This window comes from Homalodisca vitripennis, chromosome X, assembly GCF_021130785.1.
Source record: "Homalodisca vitripennis isolate AUS2020 chromosome X, UT_GWSS_2.1, whole genome shotgun sequence".
Taxonomy (NCBI): domain Eukaryota; kingdom Metazoa; phylum Arthropoda; class Insecta; order Hemiptera; family Cicadellidae; genus Homalodisca; species Homalodisca vitripennis.
The window spans coordinates 21,959,250-21,982,859 of record NC_060215.1 but is presented as its reverse complement, the minus strand read 5'-3'; the positions used below and the strand labels follow the sequence as shown (position 1 = coordinate 21,982,859).

Here is a 23,610-nt window from a genome sequence, read left to right as displayed (position 1 = left end):
ACATATTTGTTTGTTTTTCAGCTAGATTAGAGTTGTGTGCCCTCCAGCATTCTTATGAGCAATCGTTCTGTTTCGTTTTGTTGTTTGTACACTGGAACCACAACTAATAGCTTGTTTTGTTATTTTTTACATTTTGCCATGTGCTAAATTTTCGTCACTTCAATGTTCTGCTTCCATTCTATGTATTGTGTACTCAATTTTTAGTGTTTAACTGTTTATAGTTGTTGAATGAGGTTTTAGTTCATTCGCTATAAACAAGACAATTTGCGTACTTCGGGAGTAGACAGATACTTGGACAGTGATATTTAGATATTCAAAGACTGACACAAAAGTTTAATTTTAATAATAACAATTGAATGTAACAAACAGTTTTGTCTCATCTCCCTGACAACTAATTCAGGAGCTTGTCATAAAATCATCAAAAAGTAAAAAAAAAATGCTTTGGTAAGTGAATTTTGATTGTTTTGATATTATGCTTTATAGTTAAGTAGTCCTATCAAAACTGGGTTTCCACGTACAAAAACATTGCGGTATTTGGAATAAAAAATAAATTAAACAGGTAAACAAAAATAGTAATAGAATATTGACAGTTATTTTTGATTTTTTGTTTTTCTTACCAAAAGAATGTGTAAATAAATACAAAAAATGTAATAAACAGTATTTAGAGAAAATAACAAACATTATTTTAGAGCAATCAAATGGACTAAAATGTCATGAAAATTGTACTAATTTATCTGTAACCACTCATTCTATTAATGTTTTAGTACATTTTTCCAAAATCAATTCAAACATTCAGTCTTAAAGAGGTTAAGTTAATTGTATCCTCAATGGGTTAAGAACTGAAGCTTGATAAAAGTGCTTTTGACCTGTGAGGTACATATTATTCCATGTGCCCCTTAGCTCCACTTCCAATTCAATTCTTTAACGCTTTATTCAAATATAAATATTACTTGTACTTGAATAAAACAACAACATAACAAAAAACAAAGACTGCACTATTGATGAGATTCCTTTCATTGATGAACATAAAATAAGGAAGACTCTTGTTTCCATCTTTGTCCATGAAATAGAAGTACACTTTTTTAATGATGGATGCATTTTTTTAATCCTCTCATATTTGTCATCCTCGTGGAACTTGTGTCCATGGTTTATTTAATACTTAACTAAAAAGTAATACTCAAAGGAAAAGAATATAAAATACTATCATCACAGAATCTTTATTTATAGATAACCATAAGTTTTTCAAAGACTGTACAGTTTTAACCACTGCTTTAAACACACATCGTCGAGTCAAAAGTACAAACAGTCGGCTGTATAATGTCTGTCAATTACATAACAATATCTACAGATAAATTATCTTTAAATATAAAAACTGACATGATAGATATACAAATTTTTAACTATAAATCATTTAATTGATTGTTACTGGCTTGAATCAAAAGTAAAAATTTTAGTTTGTGGTATAAAGGGGGGAGTTTATTCAGTAATAAGTATTGGAAACAGTTTTTACCTTTAAACATATGGTAAGGAATTATAAAAATTGATAATATGTTTAGATGGAACATCAGGATGTATTTTTACTTGTGCTAAGTAGTAGCAATATACTTATGTACACTTTGATAGAAAAGAAATGTGAGCACCATCTGGAAAGTGAGGAGTATTTTTATCTGACACGTTTCTCCCAACCATTGCCAAAGTTAGGTCATTGAAAGCAAATGCAAGTTACCAGTACCTCAGTCTTAGGCTAACATTGATCCGTTACGGACGTTCACTGTGCAGTTTTAGAGCTTTAAAATGAGCGGTCTCATCAATTATAAAGACTATGTGAAAGGGAAAAAGCTTGTCTAATCAAAATTTATAGATGGGTCACCAGGGATTTTTAATAGTGTAATGATGGAAGAAATAAGTTTTGAAATAGTGCGTTTTGTTAAGGTTGGTGGGAGACAATGTTCAACATAAACATTAGTTTTTTTTGTTCACAACTAAACACAATACACTTTTTGAACAGTTTTATTTAATATATCACACCATTAACCTTAGTAATTCAACTATAAATTGTAACTACACAAACCTTTTATATTCAACCATCTAAAACGTTTTAAAAAAAACAGCCCATGCTTTGTATTTCACACTTGGTGGGATTGTCAATTTCATTGTAAATTTTAAACCTGTACAATAAAAGTCCATAACGGATTGGCTGTACCAAGAAAGAATTGATGTTATTGAGTCATAGCAGCAGTGTTGGAAAAACACACTGCTCAAACTTTTCGTGCATCCTGGTTAATGTTCATAGGTTAATTCGTAACAGTAGCAATCAATGAAAACAACCTAGCTTTTGTTGTCTACCCAAACTAAATACAGATTGTATAATGGTGCATCCAAAATGACATGTGACTTTTAGAACTGTGTGCACATTGTTTAAACCTCTTTATTTGTACAGAAGTTAAATATGTGAATTCCTTGCTTTGACTCTTAAAGGAAGGCATCAATCGTTCATCTACAGCTACTGTCACATTAAGTTTGATTGTTTTTTATCATATGAGCATTGAATAAAAATGTTTTAACAATGCAATTGTCATGGGTATTTAATATTTGAGAATATTGTTAAAAGTCATCAAATTAGAAAGACCATATGACAGCTGGGTGTGAAGATTTTATATAGAGAACGTTAAAGTTGTTTAATTTTCTTTAACATGTTATTATTTTATTCATAATGTAAGTGACATTTTTATCTTTAGAGGCAATATTACGATCCCTTTTAATAACCAAATGAATTAATGTAATGTCCTTAGAAAAAGTAATCACAACTGATAGTTAAGTATGAAGCTAAGGACCTATTGCTTAATTTATGCTATATAACCTAAGGGAACACTGCCTCAACACTGAAGAAAAAAAAAGGTTTACAAAAGATAAGTTATCACTGCTTACTAATAGAAACTCAAGTGTTTTTGCTGATAATGCATTACGTTTCTAAACATATATGGACCATCTCAGGAGTGTAATCTAGGAGTCAAAACGTGACTTTTATGTTTTTACTAGGATAAACCCACAGATGTGTTCTTTTAAAGCTCTAAGGCTTCAATGTTATTCTGCAAAAATAGTTTTAAGTTGCTGCATCCATACTAATCAATGCAATAGCCCAAAATTTAAGTTTGAATGAGTGTGAACTATGCAAAATGCGGGAAATGATTTTTTTGGTTATAAACACTGTAGGACATTTTATTGTAATATTTGCAATCAAAGTAAACAAAATAATTATTATTGAGAAAATGACTTTCAAATTACTTAGATCATGTGAATTTTCTTGTTACATGTTTTCTTTCACACTCTTGTTCCAACACAAGTAAATTGCACATGTGTATTTTAAGATCCTTTGAACGCACAACCGAGTGTGTGCTTTAATTAAAAACTTAAGACATATATTGTAATATGGGCTATAAACCTCATATGTTATATAGTCTGGTTACTCTGTCATTCATGTCATCTTATTTGCAGGTATCAGAACTGTAGAAGTATACAAATTTACTAGTTGCCTGATTTGGTCTATCAATCTCATGACTACTGTGTAATAAAAGTTATGTTACGTGTAGGCGTATCTTGATATATTTCAAGAGAGTGAAAAAATAAAAGGTGCTTGGACATCAAGCACATTGTGACAAAGGTATGATTCTGAAATATCTTTTTTCATATTGCTGACCGGTTGATTTTTGTTATCCATTTCATCTTATTTACAAGTGTCAGAATTATAGAAGTATTCATAAGTTCCTACCAGATGCACAAATTGTATTATGTGGGAATCAAATTCGTGATATTGCATTATGAGCTTATAATCACTAATGACACGAATTATCTACTCATAAACTACTGATCAATAACTTTATCATGACTATAATGCATTTTACTGTTTCACATCACATGTTTTATCTAAAATAGTTAAAAATAAACAACTGTCTCCAATACCCTCATTACAAGAACATACTATAAGAAACTACATTTACATATGTGACTGTGGATGTAATTACAAACACACTCACAAACATGTATTGAAGGTCATTTTTCTGGAACATATGATCTTTATAATAAGTTGAAGTTTCTGAAATAAATTTAAATATAATGTTCATGATTACAGGTGAATGTTTTGAACAATCATTGATTATTTTGTGCCTGCTTCCGGGTTTGGAGCATTAAATCATATTTTAACAAAACTACAAACTTCTCAACTCCAGGGTCAAAGTTTTTGATTTGGTGCCAAATAACAATGTATTATTTTCAGATAACAAACAACATACAAATACTAAAATAGCGAGATATACAGCATTTATGAATGTCAGTATTAACAATAGTTCATTCATTTATCTTTTTCGTTGAAATATAAAAATATAGCCAACTGAACTGTGAAAAATATGTCTTAGCCAACTGGGCTGAAAAATTAATAAAATAATATTAGTCATTGCTTGTACAGTGCTACGATTTACTCGATCCTGTCTTATCATGGAAAAGAAGACTGTATATAATGTAGATGACGTAATATTTCAGAATGGTATTTATATTTTGCTAAAACTTCAAATAATTCCACTATGCACTGGCACTTGTGCCTAATAGATAGATCAGATTGTGGTAATAATTCATGCGTATGTTTTACAGTAGATGAACAAGATAAATAAAAACTTCACACTCAGTTAATATGAATGTAAAGACAACATTTTGCTATGCTCTCAAAACAATCTATATTCATTATTTACAAAATACTAAAAATGTTAAAATACCAAAATACTAGTTTTTTAAAGAAATACTTCTATTACTTTTTTAATTAAGTGAAGAGTGCTTACATTACAGGTTGAATGTCCTTTTCTCTAACAGAACAAATAAACGTACTCTTGTGTGATTGACCTCTTGTCCGACATTATAAAAATGGTCAAACAATCTGTCAATACATAAAATATAACTCCATTTTCAACTGTCCATAAAATTATTGTATTTGGGTAAACAGTTAGCACATAAAATATCTGAATTTACATAACCCAGTTTAAAACACTAAGTTTAATTACTAAATAAAATGTTTGATGAAATTTTTAAGAGAGGCTACGTACTTTCTAAGTATTTCATCAGGAAAGTACAGATTTGTCTTAAAGTAGTTTTTTAGACAGACCTTAACATTTGAGTATGGTAACTGAATATCTAGGTTTGTTTCGGTGAAGATACCAACAAAACATAACAATAATATTATGAAAAACATGTTACTATACAACTCTAAAGTGCAAAGAAATACATATTGACCTGTGGAAGACAAGGAAGATTAAGTCTGCTGCACTGTCGCAGTTCTTAAGTTTAACACAAAACATTGCATAAAAGTTTGATGTTAACCGTACAAATGAGAACAATAAAGTTATAATACATACAAGGTGAGCTGTCTCCTGACCACTGACATATTTCCAACAAAGCTCGAGATCAAGCAAGAATATTATTAATAAAGACATAATTTTTATGGGATGTTGACCTCAATCCCTTGCTTTTCCAAATGAGTTTTAACAACTACTTTATAATTTGTTTATGTAAATGAGTTAAAAGTTATAATAAAATTGTCCCTGACAAATGTAGTTCACAAGAAATGTACACAGTTATAAAATAGAGGAGTCATACAAACAGTTAATTGTTTCTTTTAACACTTCTCTTAAAGCGTGTTATCTGTTTATGAATTGAACACAATTGTGTAGTAACAGTTATGGGCACAAACGGTGGCTCTTAGGAACTAAAGTTTGGGGTCTGGGTAAGTTACTCCTTATATAATTCTTTAAATTGTTTTGAAATGCTAGTGCTTGTAGAAAACTTTTCCTTTTTTATAGTAAGAGAAGATAGAACAATCTATAATGAAGGCTCAGCCTCCGAATTAGCCAACGATGAAAAATGGGAGACTAGTGCTGCTGCAGCGTCTAATAATCGAGCAGGCATTACCACTTCCCTCAGGTTTATACCTGCAAATAGCATCTGGTAATGAGGAAGCCTTACATACTGCAGCTGCCAACTTGTGCAGTGGACTAGGGTAGTCAATTCATTATCTCCTTTCCCAATTGGCCATTTTCGGTCTGAGGTGTGCTAATTGCTCCTTGAATTCCATCAGTATCGGTGTATCCTACACCCATTTCAGATTTTACTAAACAGGTATAATCCAGCCAAAAATCAAATCTACTGGATACACAAGAGGCTGTGGCAGCTTAACTATTTATTCCAGACCATTTTGTGAAAAACACCAAAGAGTAAAACATCTTTCCAATTTGAAGTGAGGTGTTGTATATTTTATATTTGTTCTTAATTAGCTGTCAGCCAATCTGTCTTATGGCCAAAAATGAGATCATTACAAATGAACTGCTATCCTCAAATATCAGAATGCCAGTAATCCACAATATTTACACAAATAGATAAAGTTATGTATCGTATTTCAGCAGGCAAAACATGAGGTACAATGTATTACATTGTTGAAATTAAATGTGGTTTGAATTCATCAATGTAACACATTTTTATTTTGTGTCCAATTTAAAAATAAAATATTTTCAGTTTTAAATAACTCTTGTTGAAACAAGAAGAGAATTTTACAATCCTCTTTTTGACAAAATTGTAAAGGGCTTATTCCATTCTGAGAATCGTTTGCCCTGGAAAGAACAGCAAAACTCAGAATAGCTGACCGCAAGTATTATTTCACATTGTCAGACATTTATCTTCCTCTTATATATATCCTATTTTGATTATTTCACAATGATTATTAAACATAAGTACAAAAAAATCCTGATGAAATTTTGTATACCATAATACAATCCATACAGAACACATGAAGCGGCACAAGAGTTGTATTACACTGTGTTACAAAGGCATTGCACAACTTTTAAAATTCAAGAAATTTTTAGAACCCAATGTTATTGTGGCACTCTGCTTCATTTGAGCATTTTAAATCAAATGTCCAATCAAGTTTGGATCTCTAATGTAGAGAAGAATTAGATTGGGATAACTGCTGGATTTCACTTGTTCCAGAGTCCTCAAGCAGGTTCTTAGCATAATTTAAAGGAACATATTTTTATAAATTTCAACTTGTATTCTGTACCAAACAAGTTAACCTCCTCAATATTTGTTTTAAAAGAACAACGGTAGTCTGAGTTCTTTACAAATTTATTTTATTTCTCAGCACAGGCCAATCCTAGGATCTTCTCAAACAAAATTGGGATAAGTTGCATCACTGAATGTGTCATGGCATTACCCAAAGGTAATCTATAAGTATTTACTGCCAACTAGACGGTAAAAAATAGATATTGACAACTCATTCCTGTACTAGTATTCTTCACTGGCCACGAGAAGAAACTGTGTACGCCTTGTCATCTCATTCCTGTATTAGTGAATGCTTACCAGATGAAGCCAATGGCTCTCTTATAAGTTCTAGTCAACTCATTTTTGTACTGTTAATTCTTAACTGTTTTCTAAAACTGAAAATTATGACTCTTCTACGAGCCCTTTTCAACTCATTCCTGTACTGGATATTTTTTACTGTCCACCAGATGAAACCGATGATTTTCCTATAGTCATTATAAACCTATCTGTATTCTTTGTTCTTTGCTGCCCCCAAGATGAACCAATGGCTCCTATAAATTCCTGATAACTCATTCCTGTACTGCTAATTCTTTGCTCAATTCTGAATTGCTTTTCTTGTTCTTTTTAACTCATTCCTATATTGGTTTAAGTTTTCAAATTTGAACATTGAAAACAATTTACGTATTTCAAGACATGTCACTTTATAACAAAAATTTATTTTTAAGTGTTGGATACTTTTGTGGTCATGTTAAACTATAAACATTTTTATTATTTATTCCAATTTATTACTCATAATTTCTTAGATCTTATTAAAATTTTTAACAATAGTTATTTATCAAAACTCACCTTGGATGAAAACAACTTTTGTGAAAAAGTAATCACCTGCTTAAGTATTTTATTAAGTTTATCCCTTCCTCGCATATAATTAACAGAAGAAGATTAAATATATAAATTACTGTTTTAAATGAACTCCGAAAAGAAGAAAACATACCCAAAATCTATACTTGACCATGGAAATTACAGAGATTGTATGATTGTGTATAGTGCCCATTGTGATAAAATTAAGTTAAAAGTTAAAAACACATAAATCTTATTTTACTCTTATCACTTATTACATATAGTCTCTGTCCAACACAAAAGTTATCACTCAGTTTTTAGAATTCATTTTTATTGACCTAATCTATGTTTAGTAAATAAAACTTATAATATTTGCCCGGGAAAGTTCAAATTAGCTGATATTCAACAAATCAGAAAATTATTTTGAGAGTTCTGTGGAAACTGCTGTATTCACTACTTAAATGTTAAGTTCTGAAAACTATAAACATGAAATTTGCCATCAGTATGGAAAATAGAAACCAAACTTTTACACAGACATACAGTTAATGGCAAATAAATAATTTAAAAATCCAGAATACAACCCTGTGTTTTATGATCTCCTGAGCCAAACTTTGCCGTTAATTTTGTCCAACCATAACATTCTTTAGACAAATTGGCCAAAAGTTACTCTGTTTCATATTTGACTGTGTATACCCAAATACTTGGTGAATTTGTGTTTTCTGATAACAGCTTTACATTAAGGTGATCAAAATTTTGGTAGACACTCATAAAATATATAGGGTTGTATTCATATATCTCCTGTGTTTTTATCTTTTAATTGATACTTTTTCTTTTACACCCCGATAAGTCTGTGCTATATTTTTATATTGTCGGTAATTAAGGTATTATAGCTAAGGTGTAATAAAAAAGCATCTATATGTAAAAACATTAAAAATGTTCAAGCTAAGTGATGTTAAAGAACATAAACATTACCGTTATTAAAAATAAATCTATGGCACAGGCTGGCTACCCACGTACATCTTAAAGGACGTGTTACAATAAGAATGTTACTGATCTCTAAAATAAATACCATTGATTGCTGAATAATTGTATAGTTAACTACTTTCTATTTAATACACCACAGAACAACATTTCTTTTTTTGAAATACCATTTTCTTAATATAATTTAAATGCTTTGTCACATTTAGTTTAGCAGATTTATAGAACTTTGATTCTTATTTATTTAAACAAGCTCTGAAAATATTTCAAAATGATTGTCTGAGAGTCAAAAATGTTTAATTTGAGTAATAAAAATTTGTGGATGATGGTGACTTATCTGATAAAATACAAAAACATTATTAGTCTATGATAGAAAAGTGTCATTTTTAAATGATGATACAAATAAAACATTACCGAATGACCAATTAGTTTTAGTCCAATATTTTATTTTATCTTACAGAATAAATAACAAACAATATACCATAGTTTAAAGATTGAATCTATTTAATATATTCTTTACTTCGTTATCAACTGAAAATCAGTACGTGTTTGTGTGGTAACTAGAAATGGCAGGCAAAAATAAAATTTATTGTTTTTAACCACATGAAAGTTAAATTTTTGTAAGATATGTGTAAGTTATGTGTAATGTGATACAAATATAATGGCTTTGAAAACAAAGTAATGTATTACAATGTCTGATAATAAAACAATACCTTTGGTCACATTGGTTTGGAGTTATTGGCATAAAGTTTACTTTTACTCCTATGCAATAAAATAGTGATTGTTGTAGGTCAGGTTTTACTGAATCAATCTTTATTACTAAACTTAATACTATTTCAAAAATATTACAATATTATTAATAGTGTGTTGACAATCAATATTGATTTGTATTCCCGGACAGAATTCATATAATACATTGAATTAGTATTTTTTTAACTTATGTAAAATTATGTTAATTTAACGATCTATAACTAATGTTTTCAATTTTAAATTGACACATTGATATATAAGACAAATATTTTGGAATGCGAATATCATGTATATAAAATTATAATTAAAAACTCTTACAAGAAAACCTAAAGTGCTGTATTAATTTTATCCGGGAGTTCATATTCTATAACTTAGTTCAAGAGGATATTATTTATAATAACAGTGTTTTTTGGGGGAAATAATTTATACATATTTAACACCAGATGAATAAAGAGAAAATATTACAAAAATATCTCCAGCTAAATTGAAATTTCCCTGCTTATAATGAAAATATTGTAGAGTTTGAGAATTGTTTATTGTAGAATTGGGCTTTCCCATATTTTTATCTTTACAACAGGCTTTTGACTTATACGAACAAGAAGACATTACTAAAATAGATACAGTATAGCCACTACTAACATTCTAGAAAAGATACAAAAAGGTTCAACCGATGAATGAGATGCACTAACACTACCATGGAATGTACAGCCACTTCATCTGTAGTGTTACAGCCAAACACGATGAGAAATAAATACAGAAAGCACCTTTTGATGAAAAACCGGTTACCAAGGTAATAATATAAACGTAACTTTAATAAAACCGACAAACAAAACGACAAACGATTATAAAAATGATATTCTTACTTCGGGCTGTTGATCGGAGGAAGCGACAGGAGAGGAAGGTGAAGGAGAGGCTGGGGAAGCGTAATCAATGTCAGAGTTGGGGTACGAGGTCGGAAGGTTCACAACGACAGATGCAGTCATGTTGGAGGACGTGGTGGAGTTGGCTTTGCTGATGGAGACCAGAGATCCTGTCAGAGGTCCACTGGGTGTCTTATGGCCTGCAGTGGGTCTGGGCAGTGCGATGTTGTCTCTGCTGATACTGCCTCCACCACTCCCCACACCACCGCCCCCACTGCCCCCGGCTCGGCTACTGCTGAACTGTAGCCTGATCTGGATATCGTTCAGTTCCTCCTCGTGCCCTCCCTCACTGCTCTGGTGGTGGTGGTGTTTCTGCAACATACACAGATGTACATTTTGATGCAAAAGTTTGAAAATTACAGGACTGCTAAGAAAATGTGCCTTTGCTACCTGTAACAAATAAGATAAAAGCAACTTTTTGGAATCTGCCGGTCTCTTCTGGTTTATAATCTATAAGGCATCAGAATGAAAACATAGTGAGGTTAGAACAAAAATTGGGGTTAGGGCCTACATCTTATAGTATTGAGGGAACACATAATTGCCTATTACGTATGGTATTCTAGAAGTAACAGATTTCAGATGTTATACAGGCGATACTAATTACAATATACGAAATACCACCTGTCATTTTTTACCACTTAATCTATATGTTCAAATACTGAATTAAAAAAAGTAACTGAAAGTGAAATATTGTATTTCGCCTAAAAGAACATAGCATAATGTTATAAGGTTCATCAATAGATAAGAATCCTATGTACTAGAAAAAATTATTTTCTGTCTGAAAGGAAGGCATGGATTAAATTACTCTACTTTGACGTAGTTGACATTTACGGCTACAATCTTGGATGTGTTGTGTTAAAACTATTATTTTTTCGAGTGTGAGTGTGGTATTGTGACACATTATTTCTGAATCTTTAAAATGTAGATATAAACCATTTTCCTTTATCTTATTTGCACTAAAAACGGATTATTTAAATAAATACATTAAAAACCAATACTGAGGTTACTTATATTCAGGAGATAATTATTATTTATTAAATTTTATTTCAAGAATGATATACGCAAATTAAAATGTTCTATTTTCATTTTTAATCTTGATTTTGAACATATTGCTGCCATCCACTAAAATGTATCAATACAAAGCTAGAAGACAAATTGCATTTAGATATTATGCGCACTATCAGTTTGACAGTAAAATATTATAACTTATAGTTTACTGCAGTCTAAAATATTTCTTTTAAATAAGGTGCATTTATAAATGCTGTAATATTTGGCATATGGATGTAGAAAATTATTCATTAATAATGGATAGCAAAGTTTGTTTTTAATTATTTATTTTGAGAAAGGAGGGAATATCATAAACTGCACATCTTCCAATTTATTATCCTAGCTTTTTAGAATATCGAAGCATATTTTGATAGTAGCATTACATTTGGATGTAACTGCTGGATTAAAAATTTCCTTCTCTGTTAATTTGTTACGTTTATTTTGTATGGTGCAGGTACTTGTTAGTGTAGTATAGGTACAATATCCTGGTTTGCAGGTGGCTGATTCTGTATGTCACTGAACTGTCTTGTTATGTTTGCTCTCATTGTTATCTGCGGTTTTATAGCTATATGTTTGTGTAGTACAGGTACAGGATTCAGGTTTGTAAGATAGCTCAGTCTGTAAGAAACTGAACTCTCTTGTTACATTTGTTCTCATGGCTATATGCTCATGTAATACTGGTAAGGTATCCAGCTTTGTAGGATAACTCTCAAACTGTCTTTTACAGATATGTGTTATTAAATTTAGTCTCATGGCTATCAGCTTGTTTAGTATAAATACAGTATCCAAGTTTGTAAGATGGCTCAGTCTGTATGTCTCTGACTGTCTTATTCAGCTTGTTCTCAAGGCTATCTGCTTGTGTAGTATAAGTATAGTATCCAGGTTTGTAGGATGGCTCAGTTTGTATGTCACTAAACTGTCTTATTAAGTTTGTTCTCATGGCTATCAGATTGTGTAGTATAAGTATAGTATCCAAGTTTGTAAGATGGCTCAGTCTGTATTTCTCTGAACTGTCTTATTCAGCTTGTTCTCAAGGCTATCTGCTTGTGTAGTATAAGTATAGTATCCAGGTTTGTAGGATGGCTCAGTTTGTATGTCACTAAACTGTCTTATTAAGTTTGTTCTCATGGCTATCAGATTGTGTAGTATAAGTGCAGTATCCAAGTTTGTAAGATGGCTCGGTCTGTATGTCTCTGACTGTCTTATTAAGTTTTTTTCTCAAGGCTATCTGCTTGTGTAGTATAAGTGCAGTATCCAAGTTTGTAAGATGGCTCAGTCTGTATGTCACTAACTGTCTTATTAAGTTTGTTCTCATGGCTATCACATTGTGTAGTATAAGTATAGTATCCAAGTTTGTAGGATGGCTCAGTTTGTATGTCACTAAACTGTCTTATTAAGTTTGTTCTCATGGCTATCAGATTGTGTAGTATAAGTATAGTATCCAAGTTTGTAGGATGGCTCAGTTTGTATGTCACTAAACTGTCTTATTAAGTTTGTTCTCATGGCTATCAGATTGTGTAGTATAAGTGCAGTATCCAAGTTTGTAAGATGGCTCAGTCTGTATGTCTCTGACTGTCTTATTAAGTTTGTTCTCAAGGCTATCAGATTGTGTAGTATAAGTGCAGTATCCAAGGTTTGTAAGGATGGCTCAGTCTGTATGTCTCTGACTGTCTTATTAAGTTTGTTCTCAAGGCTATCAGATTGTGTAGTATAAGTGCAGTATCCAAGTTTGTAGGATGGCTCAGTCTGTATGTCTCTGACTGTCTTATTAAGTTTGTTCTCAAGGCTATCTGCTTGTGTAGTATAAGTATAGTATCCAGGTTTGTAGGATGGCTCAGTCTGTATGTCTCTGACTGTCTTATTAAGTTTGTTCTCAAGGCTATCTGCTTGTGTAGTATAAGTGCAGTATCCAAGTTTGTAAGATGGCTCAGTCTGTATTTCTCTGAACTGTCTTATTAAGTTTGTTCTCAAGGCTATCTGCTTGTGTAGTATAAGTGCAGTATCCAAGTTTGTAAGATGGCTCAGTCTGTATTTCTCTGAACTGTCTTATTCTGTTCTCAAGGCTATCTGGTTGTGTAGTATAGAGTGCTTAATATTATATGTAAATAATTTTTATCTTAATACTCCAGTAGCTCTGGAGGTAGTTCTATTTGATTCTAAACTCTTTAAATATTGAATTAAGCGTACTTATACGTTTAGTGAAAAGTACTGGTCTTCATATTTTGTTTGAAAAAATGGAGATTTGTATTCTAAAATAAAGAAAGTTGCAGTTTCTTTGATAATTATATGTTGGTCTCCAAATTGGTCTCCATTGATTTCCAAATGAAATATAACTGCATTACATTGTTTTAGATGAAAAGTCAGTTATATGAATTATAGCTGGCCAATATGGAAATTTTTAATTAACACATTTTTTATCATTATTTAAGTTTATATTGTTTATCAAATGCCATTTTATTGTCACATCAGTAGTGCAACTAAAAGGGGGATAACAGGGATAGCCCTCCCCACAAGAGCGGAACAAATTAAATAATATTCCTATAAAAACAATCCAACACGTTTTAAACACAGTCATAAAATATTTTACTTTAAATTAAGCCTATCTAATATGTTCAAATTAAAATTTATCCAGATTTATTCCATAGCTCTTAGTGTGATGTGCTCTTCAATCAAATTGTTCCCTCAAAAGCCAAGTCCTAGTTAACACACTGCGTCACAAAGTAACGTGTGCTAAGCAGAGTGACAATTAACTGGCTTAAAGCTTAAATTTAAGAATTTCAGAATATGAATTGATTGATTACAATCAGTTCAATGTAAACAATAGACAAAGAAACGGCTCATAAAAGTTGATTTGTTATTACATTCCAAGTGGGGTGGGTAGGCTAGTATGACAGTACAGGAGGGCATGACAGTAGTCATTTGTGAAAAATTTGTCTGGAATATGGATGTAAGGTTATAAAATACAGATCTGTTATAAAATATACTTTTTATAAATAAATACATGTTGTTTAAAAGTTCACAAGTCCTATAAAAGGTGTCCATCATAACCCTAGCAACTGGACTCTACAGCTACCTTGCTGCCTTGCTCTAACAGTGACCCTTGACACTTCCTTTCAGTTACAATTGTAATTGTGAAAGATATTTCAAGATTGAAATATAAGTTGTCTTTTTAGTTTAGTTGAAAAATCAAATAATCCTTATTTTGAATAGATTAATTGTGGTCAAATATTACCTTTAATAAACCGAAATATAAAATGTGACACATCTCTCAATATATGCATATATTTCAAATAATTATAGTGATTCTTCAATAAAACACAACAAAGCGGTTTATAGAATTACACATAAATTTTTACAGTACATAAAAAAAATACTAACACAACATAAATCCTTGAATATCATGTATTAATTTTTTATTTCATAACATAGCCCTACCTTTCAGCCTATGGACCGACTTGGTTTGACAATTTTGACATGTCTAATAAGATTTTAATATGGTTGCCTATTAAACACTTTTTAAGCAATATCGCAATATCTATGATCATGTAGATCTTATATCGCTTTTTGAAAGCTTTCAGGAAATTCTTTTCATTCATCCAAGAGGGTATATATGCATTATCATCTGACATTAATTGAAGTAGTTTTTTCATAACGTTTCATGAAGATGTTTACGTAGCTAAGAATGTTTGAAATACAAACAATATTTTAAAATAGGTCATTTGTATTCCTAAAAAATTTTAATGTTGTGGTTTTTTATTGCTATGGTGTCAAATAGTGAAAAAAACACTATCTTATTATGTATAGTGTTTTTTCACCATATAAGTACCAGTACAGCGGTGCACCAACCGAGGAAGGGGGGGGGGTCGAACGGGACCGGTCCCCTAAGAAGCATTTTATTTCAAAATAATTAATTGCCTAATAGTATTTTTTTCAGCTAAAAAAACATTTATATCGGAACTTTGAAATCACTCATAATAAAATATATAAATATGTCCTTAATATGTATATTTATTTGAGAAATACATGGCACTATATCTATAATAATTCTATTTTATTCAAAACACTAAATATTTGAATTTTACTGTCCTAAAGCAACTATGAATGTGAGGTTAGTTCTTACTATTTCTTGTGGTTTTTACCTGTACATGGATGGTACTTTCAATAGCCGAGCACAAAATGTACTCATACTGATTTAGAATCATATGTAACAGAGTACTCCTAAAATGGTATAGTGACATGTTCCAGCTACTGTTACTGCTAAACGAGTCTGATTACTTTGTATCAGGAACATGTACACGGCAGTAAATGTGTAAAAGTAACCTTTAACAGTAACCTGTACTGGGTACTTTCGGTTTGCGGTAACATGTACCTACTCTCAAGACAGACGTACAAAGTAAAAAGTATCTGGTACAAAGTATCTGTTACAGCAGTCCCTACATCATCGGTTGTCACAGTAGTGACTGAGTTTCCTGAGCTCTAAGTAGTTCTGTAATGTGTTAGTTTACTTTCATTCATTGTCAGCACGAGGCAACACCGCCCTGGGCGCAGTCTGGCGATTTGTGTGTTTAAACGAGCAGTTACCTGTAAGTTCACAAAACCTGCTCAATTTAATATGTGTTAAAAATTCAAAGTTTTAAACAATGGTTTACAAAATTACACGCTCAATATAATGACTCTCAGCTCAGCTCGGCTTAGCTTAGGCCGGCTGGGTGACCAGTGCCAAGTTTTGTGAACCACCTGGTCAAGAATAAAAGAAAAGATGGTAATTTAATAACAACTTTATTTTCATACTGTTATAAATTCTAAAATGATATGTTCAATTTCAGTACACTTGTATCTATCTTGTATAAACATTTGGTCTTAATCGGATTCTACAGTTTTATATGTAGAAACGCAGAAATACACAAACTAAATTTTAATATAACTCCCGTTATTGTAGTTTTATTAGTTAGTTTGTGGTAAGCTATTCAACTCGGATATCAATACTTTTTGATCCGAGAGTAGACATCAAGATTTAGCTTTGGTCTTGATTTGTGATTTAAACTATTTTTTACAATATTTTATTAATGTTATAATTCAATTTCGTTTAAATTAAATGAACTTCATTTAAACTGTATTTGTTACAAAATATTTTAACTATCCCTGTATAAACTTCCTGGTGATTGGTGGCAGAGTGGTTGTACTGTAAACTATACACTCTGACCGGATCATCACTCTCCTTTTATTACTTCAGAGGTACTATAATATAACGATTCTAGAACCTAATATTTTCAAAATGATTTAATTACGGGTTAAAAATGCAACTGAAACCATGATACAGTCCTTATGTTGTTTAATTTGAATATGGTAAAATTTGGCTTGTATGGGTAATCTAAAAATACTTCTAGGGAATTTAAATAATTTAAAAAATTTTAATACTTTAAAATTTTAGCAAAATACAGTATTTTACAAATAATCAGAGGTTTGGTCAAAAACACAGTTTTCACAAAGAAGCTGTCACAATGTTGGCTACATTTTTACACGAAAGTCCATTTTTACAACAAAGGCAAATACAACATCTCCATAAAAACTTTCATTTGAAAAATGTTGAATAAGTACGAATTTAAATTAACATTCTTGGTCCAAAGTGACATTACCAGCCAACTTCCACTTTAAAGGAGTCTGGTAAATGGTAATGTGGTTTCTGGTAGTGAGATGATGAGAAAACAGAATGTCAGATATATAAGGCGGAGAGCTTGTACCATGATTTGGCACCATTTACTTGTACTTCAATACATAGTATTACTTTTTACCTAACTCCAACACTGTATTTTGAAGTACCTATACTACATGTGAGACAGTAGCAAGAGTTACACATAGAGTACGATATGGATAAATAGAGTTGGCGTACCTGTGAGCGTAGTGAGGCGGCTGACCAGGCTTGGGGTGGGATAGGGTGGCAGTCACAGGTAAACGTATGGGTAGCAGACGTGGGTGGGCATATGACAGTTTGGCCAGGTGATTTTGGAAATTCCAATTTATTATTTAAAACTTCTTTATCAAAGTAAAAATGTGAATATATAAACTCTTCTGGTAAAACAATGTAAGCTACATGTTGTTTATGCAGCTTTATGAAATTATTTCAAAGCAAAATAAAAATAAATATTTGTTTTATGGGATTGTTGGCCACAGTGAACTGAACATGAAACTTATTTATTTGAGATATTTTAATTAAATACTGTTTATATATTTTTAGGATGAAAAATAAATAAGAGTATTGGAAATTGTGCCTTTGATTGGCAAATCTTTTTTAGTTTCAGGCTTTCGGATGGTGATTAGAGAGGTACTAAGGATTGCCAGGTACGCCCCTCATGCGCTCACCACAATACGCTACTCAAACATAACCTCACATAACTTTTTATAAATTATTTTTAAACATTCATCGAGTACGGTTTTTAGAAATATTTTAGACGTGCTAAACAACTATCAGAGTGGTGTTAGGCCAGAAGAGCGTGCAAAGACATTTATTTTTAGTGGTTGAGAGCGGAGCATGTAAGGTGCTTGTGGTGAGCATGGCTCGTGTGCATCACAGTCAGTAAAAAAATAAATAACAACAGTGAGACATTCTGTTATTTATTTTTAAAGTGTATTAAAGTTAGCAGTTGTCCTTAAGCCTAGGAAGCAATAGTGAAGGCCTACTGTAGCAGAGTAAGAGGTCAGGGAGGGAGTAGGGTTCAGGATAACGGTATCAATATACGTGTGTATGAAATAGTTCCATTTTTAAAAGAAATATGTAAGAATTGTGGTTAAAAAGTAAACAAACATAAACCTCTTTAAACACAGGTTTCTCCACTGAATCTGTTAACGTAAGAAAATAAAACTGATTTGTCTAATTTACCGTTAATATCTCCACTTTAACAGTTCAAATATGGCTTCCTACATTTTAACTTTGACGTGTTTATAATGCTCTAATTATCTGTTAAGCGGTCTTATATCTTCTAAAATACTTTTTACATATATATTTTACATTATATGTTTGTGCATGTAATTTAGTTGGTTTGATTCATCCTTGGTTAAAGTAATAAACTAGTTCACTTTTAGTGTGAATAAGGGTGATGAAACCTTTTACTTTTTAACTTTACTTCAATAAAATACATAAATTAATTTAAAAATATAAAAAAATTAATTCTTTAAAAGGAAGTGCTGAAAATTTAACATGTTCTATGTTTATTCCTTCTATGTGAACAATGCAGTAAATTTATTCTGGTAACAGATTAGATAAATGTGTTGTAACATTACTATTAAGTCCAATTGAATGCAGATTTATGAATAATATATACTGTTTTAAGTATTAAAATGTGTATAATGTGTTTAGATGTTTAACTAAACAAGGTTTTAAATATTGATAGTGTTTCTGTTGTCATGGAATAAACAGTAGTTATAATTTAAAAGTTGACAATTTTTATTCTTTCAAAAAGAATGTAATTATTATTTATTTACTATGGCATCTGGAGTTACTTGTGCTGACTTAAAATAAATTAATTTACGGCTAAGTTCACTGTTACATTTACACTGATTAATAAACACTGTATAATATTCATGATACAATAAGTACCAGTTTAATAATTTAAAAACCAAAGCATAATTATGTTTAATTTATGATTGTCATACCAATCAATAGGACTCGTTTGAAAAATTCATAGTTCTTTAAATAACAATTGTTATGTACTTTAATAAATTTATCTTTTCATATTACACATCTTTGCAAGATGTGTAATATTCTTTAGCATGATTTACAAGTGTTTAATTATTATATTATTCAGCTCTTTTTAAGCACATGGTATACATACATATGTGTGTATGTGTGACTTACTTTGTTTATATTTATGAAGGCTTCACAATTTATCGTACCACTCCAACAAGTAAGACGCTTATTAACAATGTTAATCTATTGCGTTCGGTTCTTCAGTTGATTAAACTACCTTGATCCAATCATAGTGCTGATTTTAAATAATGAATACAAATTTATAGGTACAACTTTTCTTATTTAACTAAATCAAAGGAATGAAAAGGTCATGACTCTAGTTGAACAAGTACATACAAAGACTATTTATTACATGATTCATCAGTCATTAACAAAAATGAGAAGATGTGAAAAGGAAGTTGTGCAAATCGTTAAAAAGACACTATGAGGAAAGAATATTGCAAAGAGTCGAATGAAACGTGTGCTCAAAGATGATGGCCCAAACCACCTAAAGGAAGGAGGATGAATGTGAATGTGAATGTGGGAGGAGGGAGGTCAGAACGAGGCTTCTACAAGACATGTGCCGTCCATCCCCGCTGCGTTAGTCTCTACAGGTTCACTGGAGGCAGCTGTCATATAGCGGCTGGCATCCCGCTGAAACCAGGACCAACCCAGTCAGTCATATATAACCTTCTCTTCCTCCCACTCTTATACTATCTATTTAATTTTACCTGTCGCTATTGGTTCACTGGAATCTGCTGTAAAACAGCAGTTGGTAACATGCTGAAACCAGGAGCAACCCATTCATCAAATATAGCCAACCACTCTTACATTACCAATTTATTTTTACCTGGCTCTACTAGTAATTCATTGAAGGCAGCTGAACACAGCAGTTGGTAACATGCTGAAACCAGGAGTAACCCATTCATCAAATATAGCCAACCACTCTTACATTACCAATTTATTTTTACCTGGCTCTACTAGTAATTCATTGAAGGCAGCTGAACACAGCAGTTGGTAACATGCTGAAACCAGGAGTAACCCATTCATCAAATATAGCCAACCACTCTTACATTACCAATTTATTTTTACCTGGCTCTACTAGTAATTCATTGAAGGCAGCTGAACACAGCAGTTGGTAACATGTTGAAATTAGGAGCAACCGATTTATTTTATTATGACATAACATTGTTTATTTCATTAAGTTAAATATCTATACATATAAAATACCCAGCTTACAATTATGTGCACAATACTATTTTAACCACCTAAGCAATTCAACATTGAATAGTAGGTCTTATTAATGAGATATCCTTTTAATGAAGATTTGAATTAGTTCAGAGAATTTTGTGTGAGCCAATTTATTGAAAAGTGTAATAGGAATGTAATAAGATGCCAGTGTTGTTTTATTATTTGAACAATATGTCATAAATTCTAGCTGCATGTATTTCTTACAATGAGCAACTTGAATTGAATGGAAAACATTATTGGGTTATTTGTTTCTACAATAATTTTGGTTTGAAATGAAATAAATATAGTTATTAGTTAAGTCAGTACTTAAAGTATAGATGTTATACTGCCTATTAAAGTTTGTGTATGGCTGTCTTATTTTTAGTTTAAAAATATTCTTATTGCTTGTTTTTATGTGTTAAAATCAGTTTTAAGGAAACAAAAATTAAAAAAAAATAACTCCATATATTTCTATTTTGGTTTGTTCCGAAATTGTACAAGAAGTGGAATTCATTTTCATCCATTTTTCAAAAGTAATAGATGGACTTCTCTAATCAATGTATAGGCCATTTTGTAATTGAAATAAAGTCAAGGAGAGTTTGAGATGTTTTAACTTATTATTAGTGATTTCACAACGCACAAATACACACAGCAAACTGCACTGCTGCTGATGAGAATGATTTTTATGTCTTCAACATACGTTGTAGTACTGGTGTCATACCTAGCAGGCACTTCTGATTGGTTTATATCTTTCATTTGAACCTACCATTGGGCACAGCAAAAACCGATGTGTCACTGAAATTTCGGCAACCTTATGGATGTCCAGGAGTGGCACATCACTAACCACAAATGTCAAGGTTCTGGGGTGCAAGGGTAATTCGATAGGTCTAGTCTACTAGGGGAGATGACTGTTGGAGTTGGTGGGGTTCGTTCCCTAAGTATTAGAGGTTCTTGCTAGCTTCAACAAGGGTGTGAACCCCCTGCCTGCTTTGACTGGAGAGGCTGGTTCAGAGCTGGCCTCCCCTTCTTCCGGGGGAACATGACTTTGAGATTAGTGCCCTAATTCTTCCTCATGGATCTCGATAGGAGGCGGCCCCTATCCCCTAACCTTACTAATCCTGAATATCCTGTCAATTCGGAAGCAGTGCTAAGGTTCTTATAGGACTAAGTGCAATTTATAAGCTTTTTGTCTTAAGACAACAAGAAAAAAATACTGGTGTCAGTGGCATACATAGAAACACATTTCTGGAGGAGGCTGATTCACTGGGTGTTTTAAGAAGTAAATCAGAAATCAGAAACTCTTTATCACAATATCTTTGAGAAAAGTATAGCGTCAATTTACAATAACTTGATGTCTGTTTGTAGTATTTATAATAATAATATTCACACAAAAGTAGATACAGTTGTGTTTATAAAGTTGAAATGCAAGGTTTCTTTTGTTTTTAAATCTTTCCAGTGCAGGTATTCTTCCAGTGTGTAGAAGGGTCTTGAAGTCAGCCATTCATTCAGCGATTTCTTTAGATTCTTTCCTGTGTGAATCTTCATTTCTGCCGGGAGTAGATTGAACAGCTTTTGGCCTGCATATGACAGTTTCTTTTGGTACAGCGTGAGATGGTGTGCTGGTAGTTGGTAGTCTGCAGCGTGTCTGGTGCGGTAGTCATGGAGGTCAGCTGCTCGAGGTAAGTTTTTCAATCAACTTGTAATATAACTTCCTGGATGAAGAGGGATATCACGGTCATAATTCTGAGGTCTGTAAAAGATTCTCTGTAGGTGTTTCTTGGTCCCAGGCAATTTAGGATCCACATTGCTTGCTTCTGAAAACGTAGAATTCTTTTTAGGTTCCTTTGAGATGTTCCTCCCCAGATAACTATGCCATATAGTATGTGCGTTTCAAATAGGGCAAAGTATGTTGATTTTGTTGTTGCAGTGTTACCGATGGTTTTTATTCATTTTAAGATGTAAAGGCTTGTATTCAATTCTTACAAAAGACGTCAACATGATATGTCCATGACATATTTTCGTTATTGACATACTCCTAGAAATTTGGTTTATGGTTTCACTTCAACTTCTGGAAAAGTTGGAACTTGGTTTTGTCTGCGATATATTGACCACTAGGTCCTTTTTGCTGTACAGTTGATAAGCCATATTTAATAATATATATGAGCTTACTGCCAGTTGGTCAGAAGAATTCCCTGAAGACAGAAGGATGGTATCATCTGCGTTCATAAGCGTATGAAAGAGTCATCCTTGTATTGCGGCATGACGTTTGTGAATAAAATAAACATCACAGGGCTAAGGACAAATCCTTGAAGTACACCTCTGGTTATAGCAAGTGGCTTGGATCTTATAGTATGAGTTAGTTAGTATGTATTTTTTACTTCAACCAATGGGCTGCGTTCTTCAAGGTAGCTTCTAAACCAGTTTAGAGCAGGACGTCTGATACCCAGGTTGTCAATTTAATTACTAATTTATTTACTGGGAGCTGGCCATGGACACCTTCACCAAACTATTATCCAAGAAATCTTTATTTATTGGAAACAAGAAACCTGTGTGCCAAGCACTGATACTTATACTACTGGCATCAAGCAACCAAGCAATAAAGATCACCGTATATGGAACTCCCCTCAGGTGATGTAGGTGAAAAGACATGGGTAGAGAGAACAACTGAAAACAAGCTGTATATTGGAAATTATCGGTTGTGTAAAGAGAGCATCAGGAATGATCTCAATACAAATAAGACTGTGAATAAGAAATTAAACACCATTGTTCCTAGAAATTCCACCTCCTCTTGTCGTCAAGAGTCGACACCCACCAAGGACTTCCTTGAGTGTCAGTAACTGCACTCATCATATGCTGTACATACAACCAGGATTAGTGCAAGAGTTCAAAGTACAAGAACATCAAGTAACTCATATTACATTAGGAGAGAAGTAGTTGGTGAAGGGATCCAAATACCCTTTGGAATTTCCTTTTCTTATCTATAATGGCTCCTTCATAAACTGATAAAGAGAGCGTGACGAGAATCAAGAAGGTAGATCATTCTATGACCAG

At 32.1% G+C, this 23,610-nt stretch overlaps 1 protein-coding gene across 2 annotated transcripts in view; it reads right to left on the bottom strand.

The window, feature by feature from the left end:
- Window positions 1-1,201: 1,201 nt before the first annotated feature.
- LOC124368756 (potassium voltage-gated channel protein Shal) overlaps window positions 1,202-23,610 on the bottom strand; it is a 436,395-nt gene continuing 413,986 nt past the window's right edge. Inside the window, exon 5 of one of the 2 annotated variants that reach the window (XM_046826103.1) lies at window positions 1,202-10,871. In XM_046826103.1, the coding sequence (XP_046682059.1) occupies window positions 10,482-10,871 (390 nt within the window). In that variant the 3' untranslated portion in view covers window positions 1,202-10,481. Of the gene's footprint in view, window positions 10,872-17,609; window positions 19,984-23,610 lie in introns of those variants that run through there. The other variant, XM_046826104.1, reaches the window with a different exon arrangement.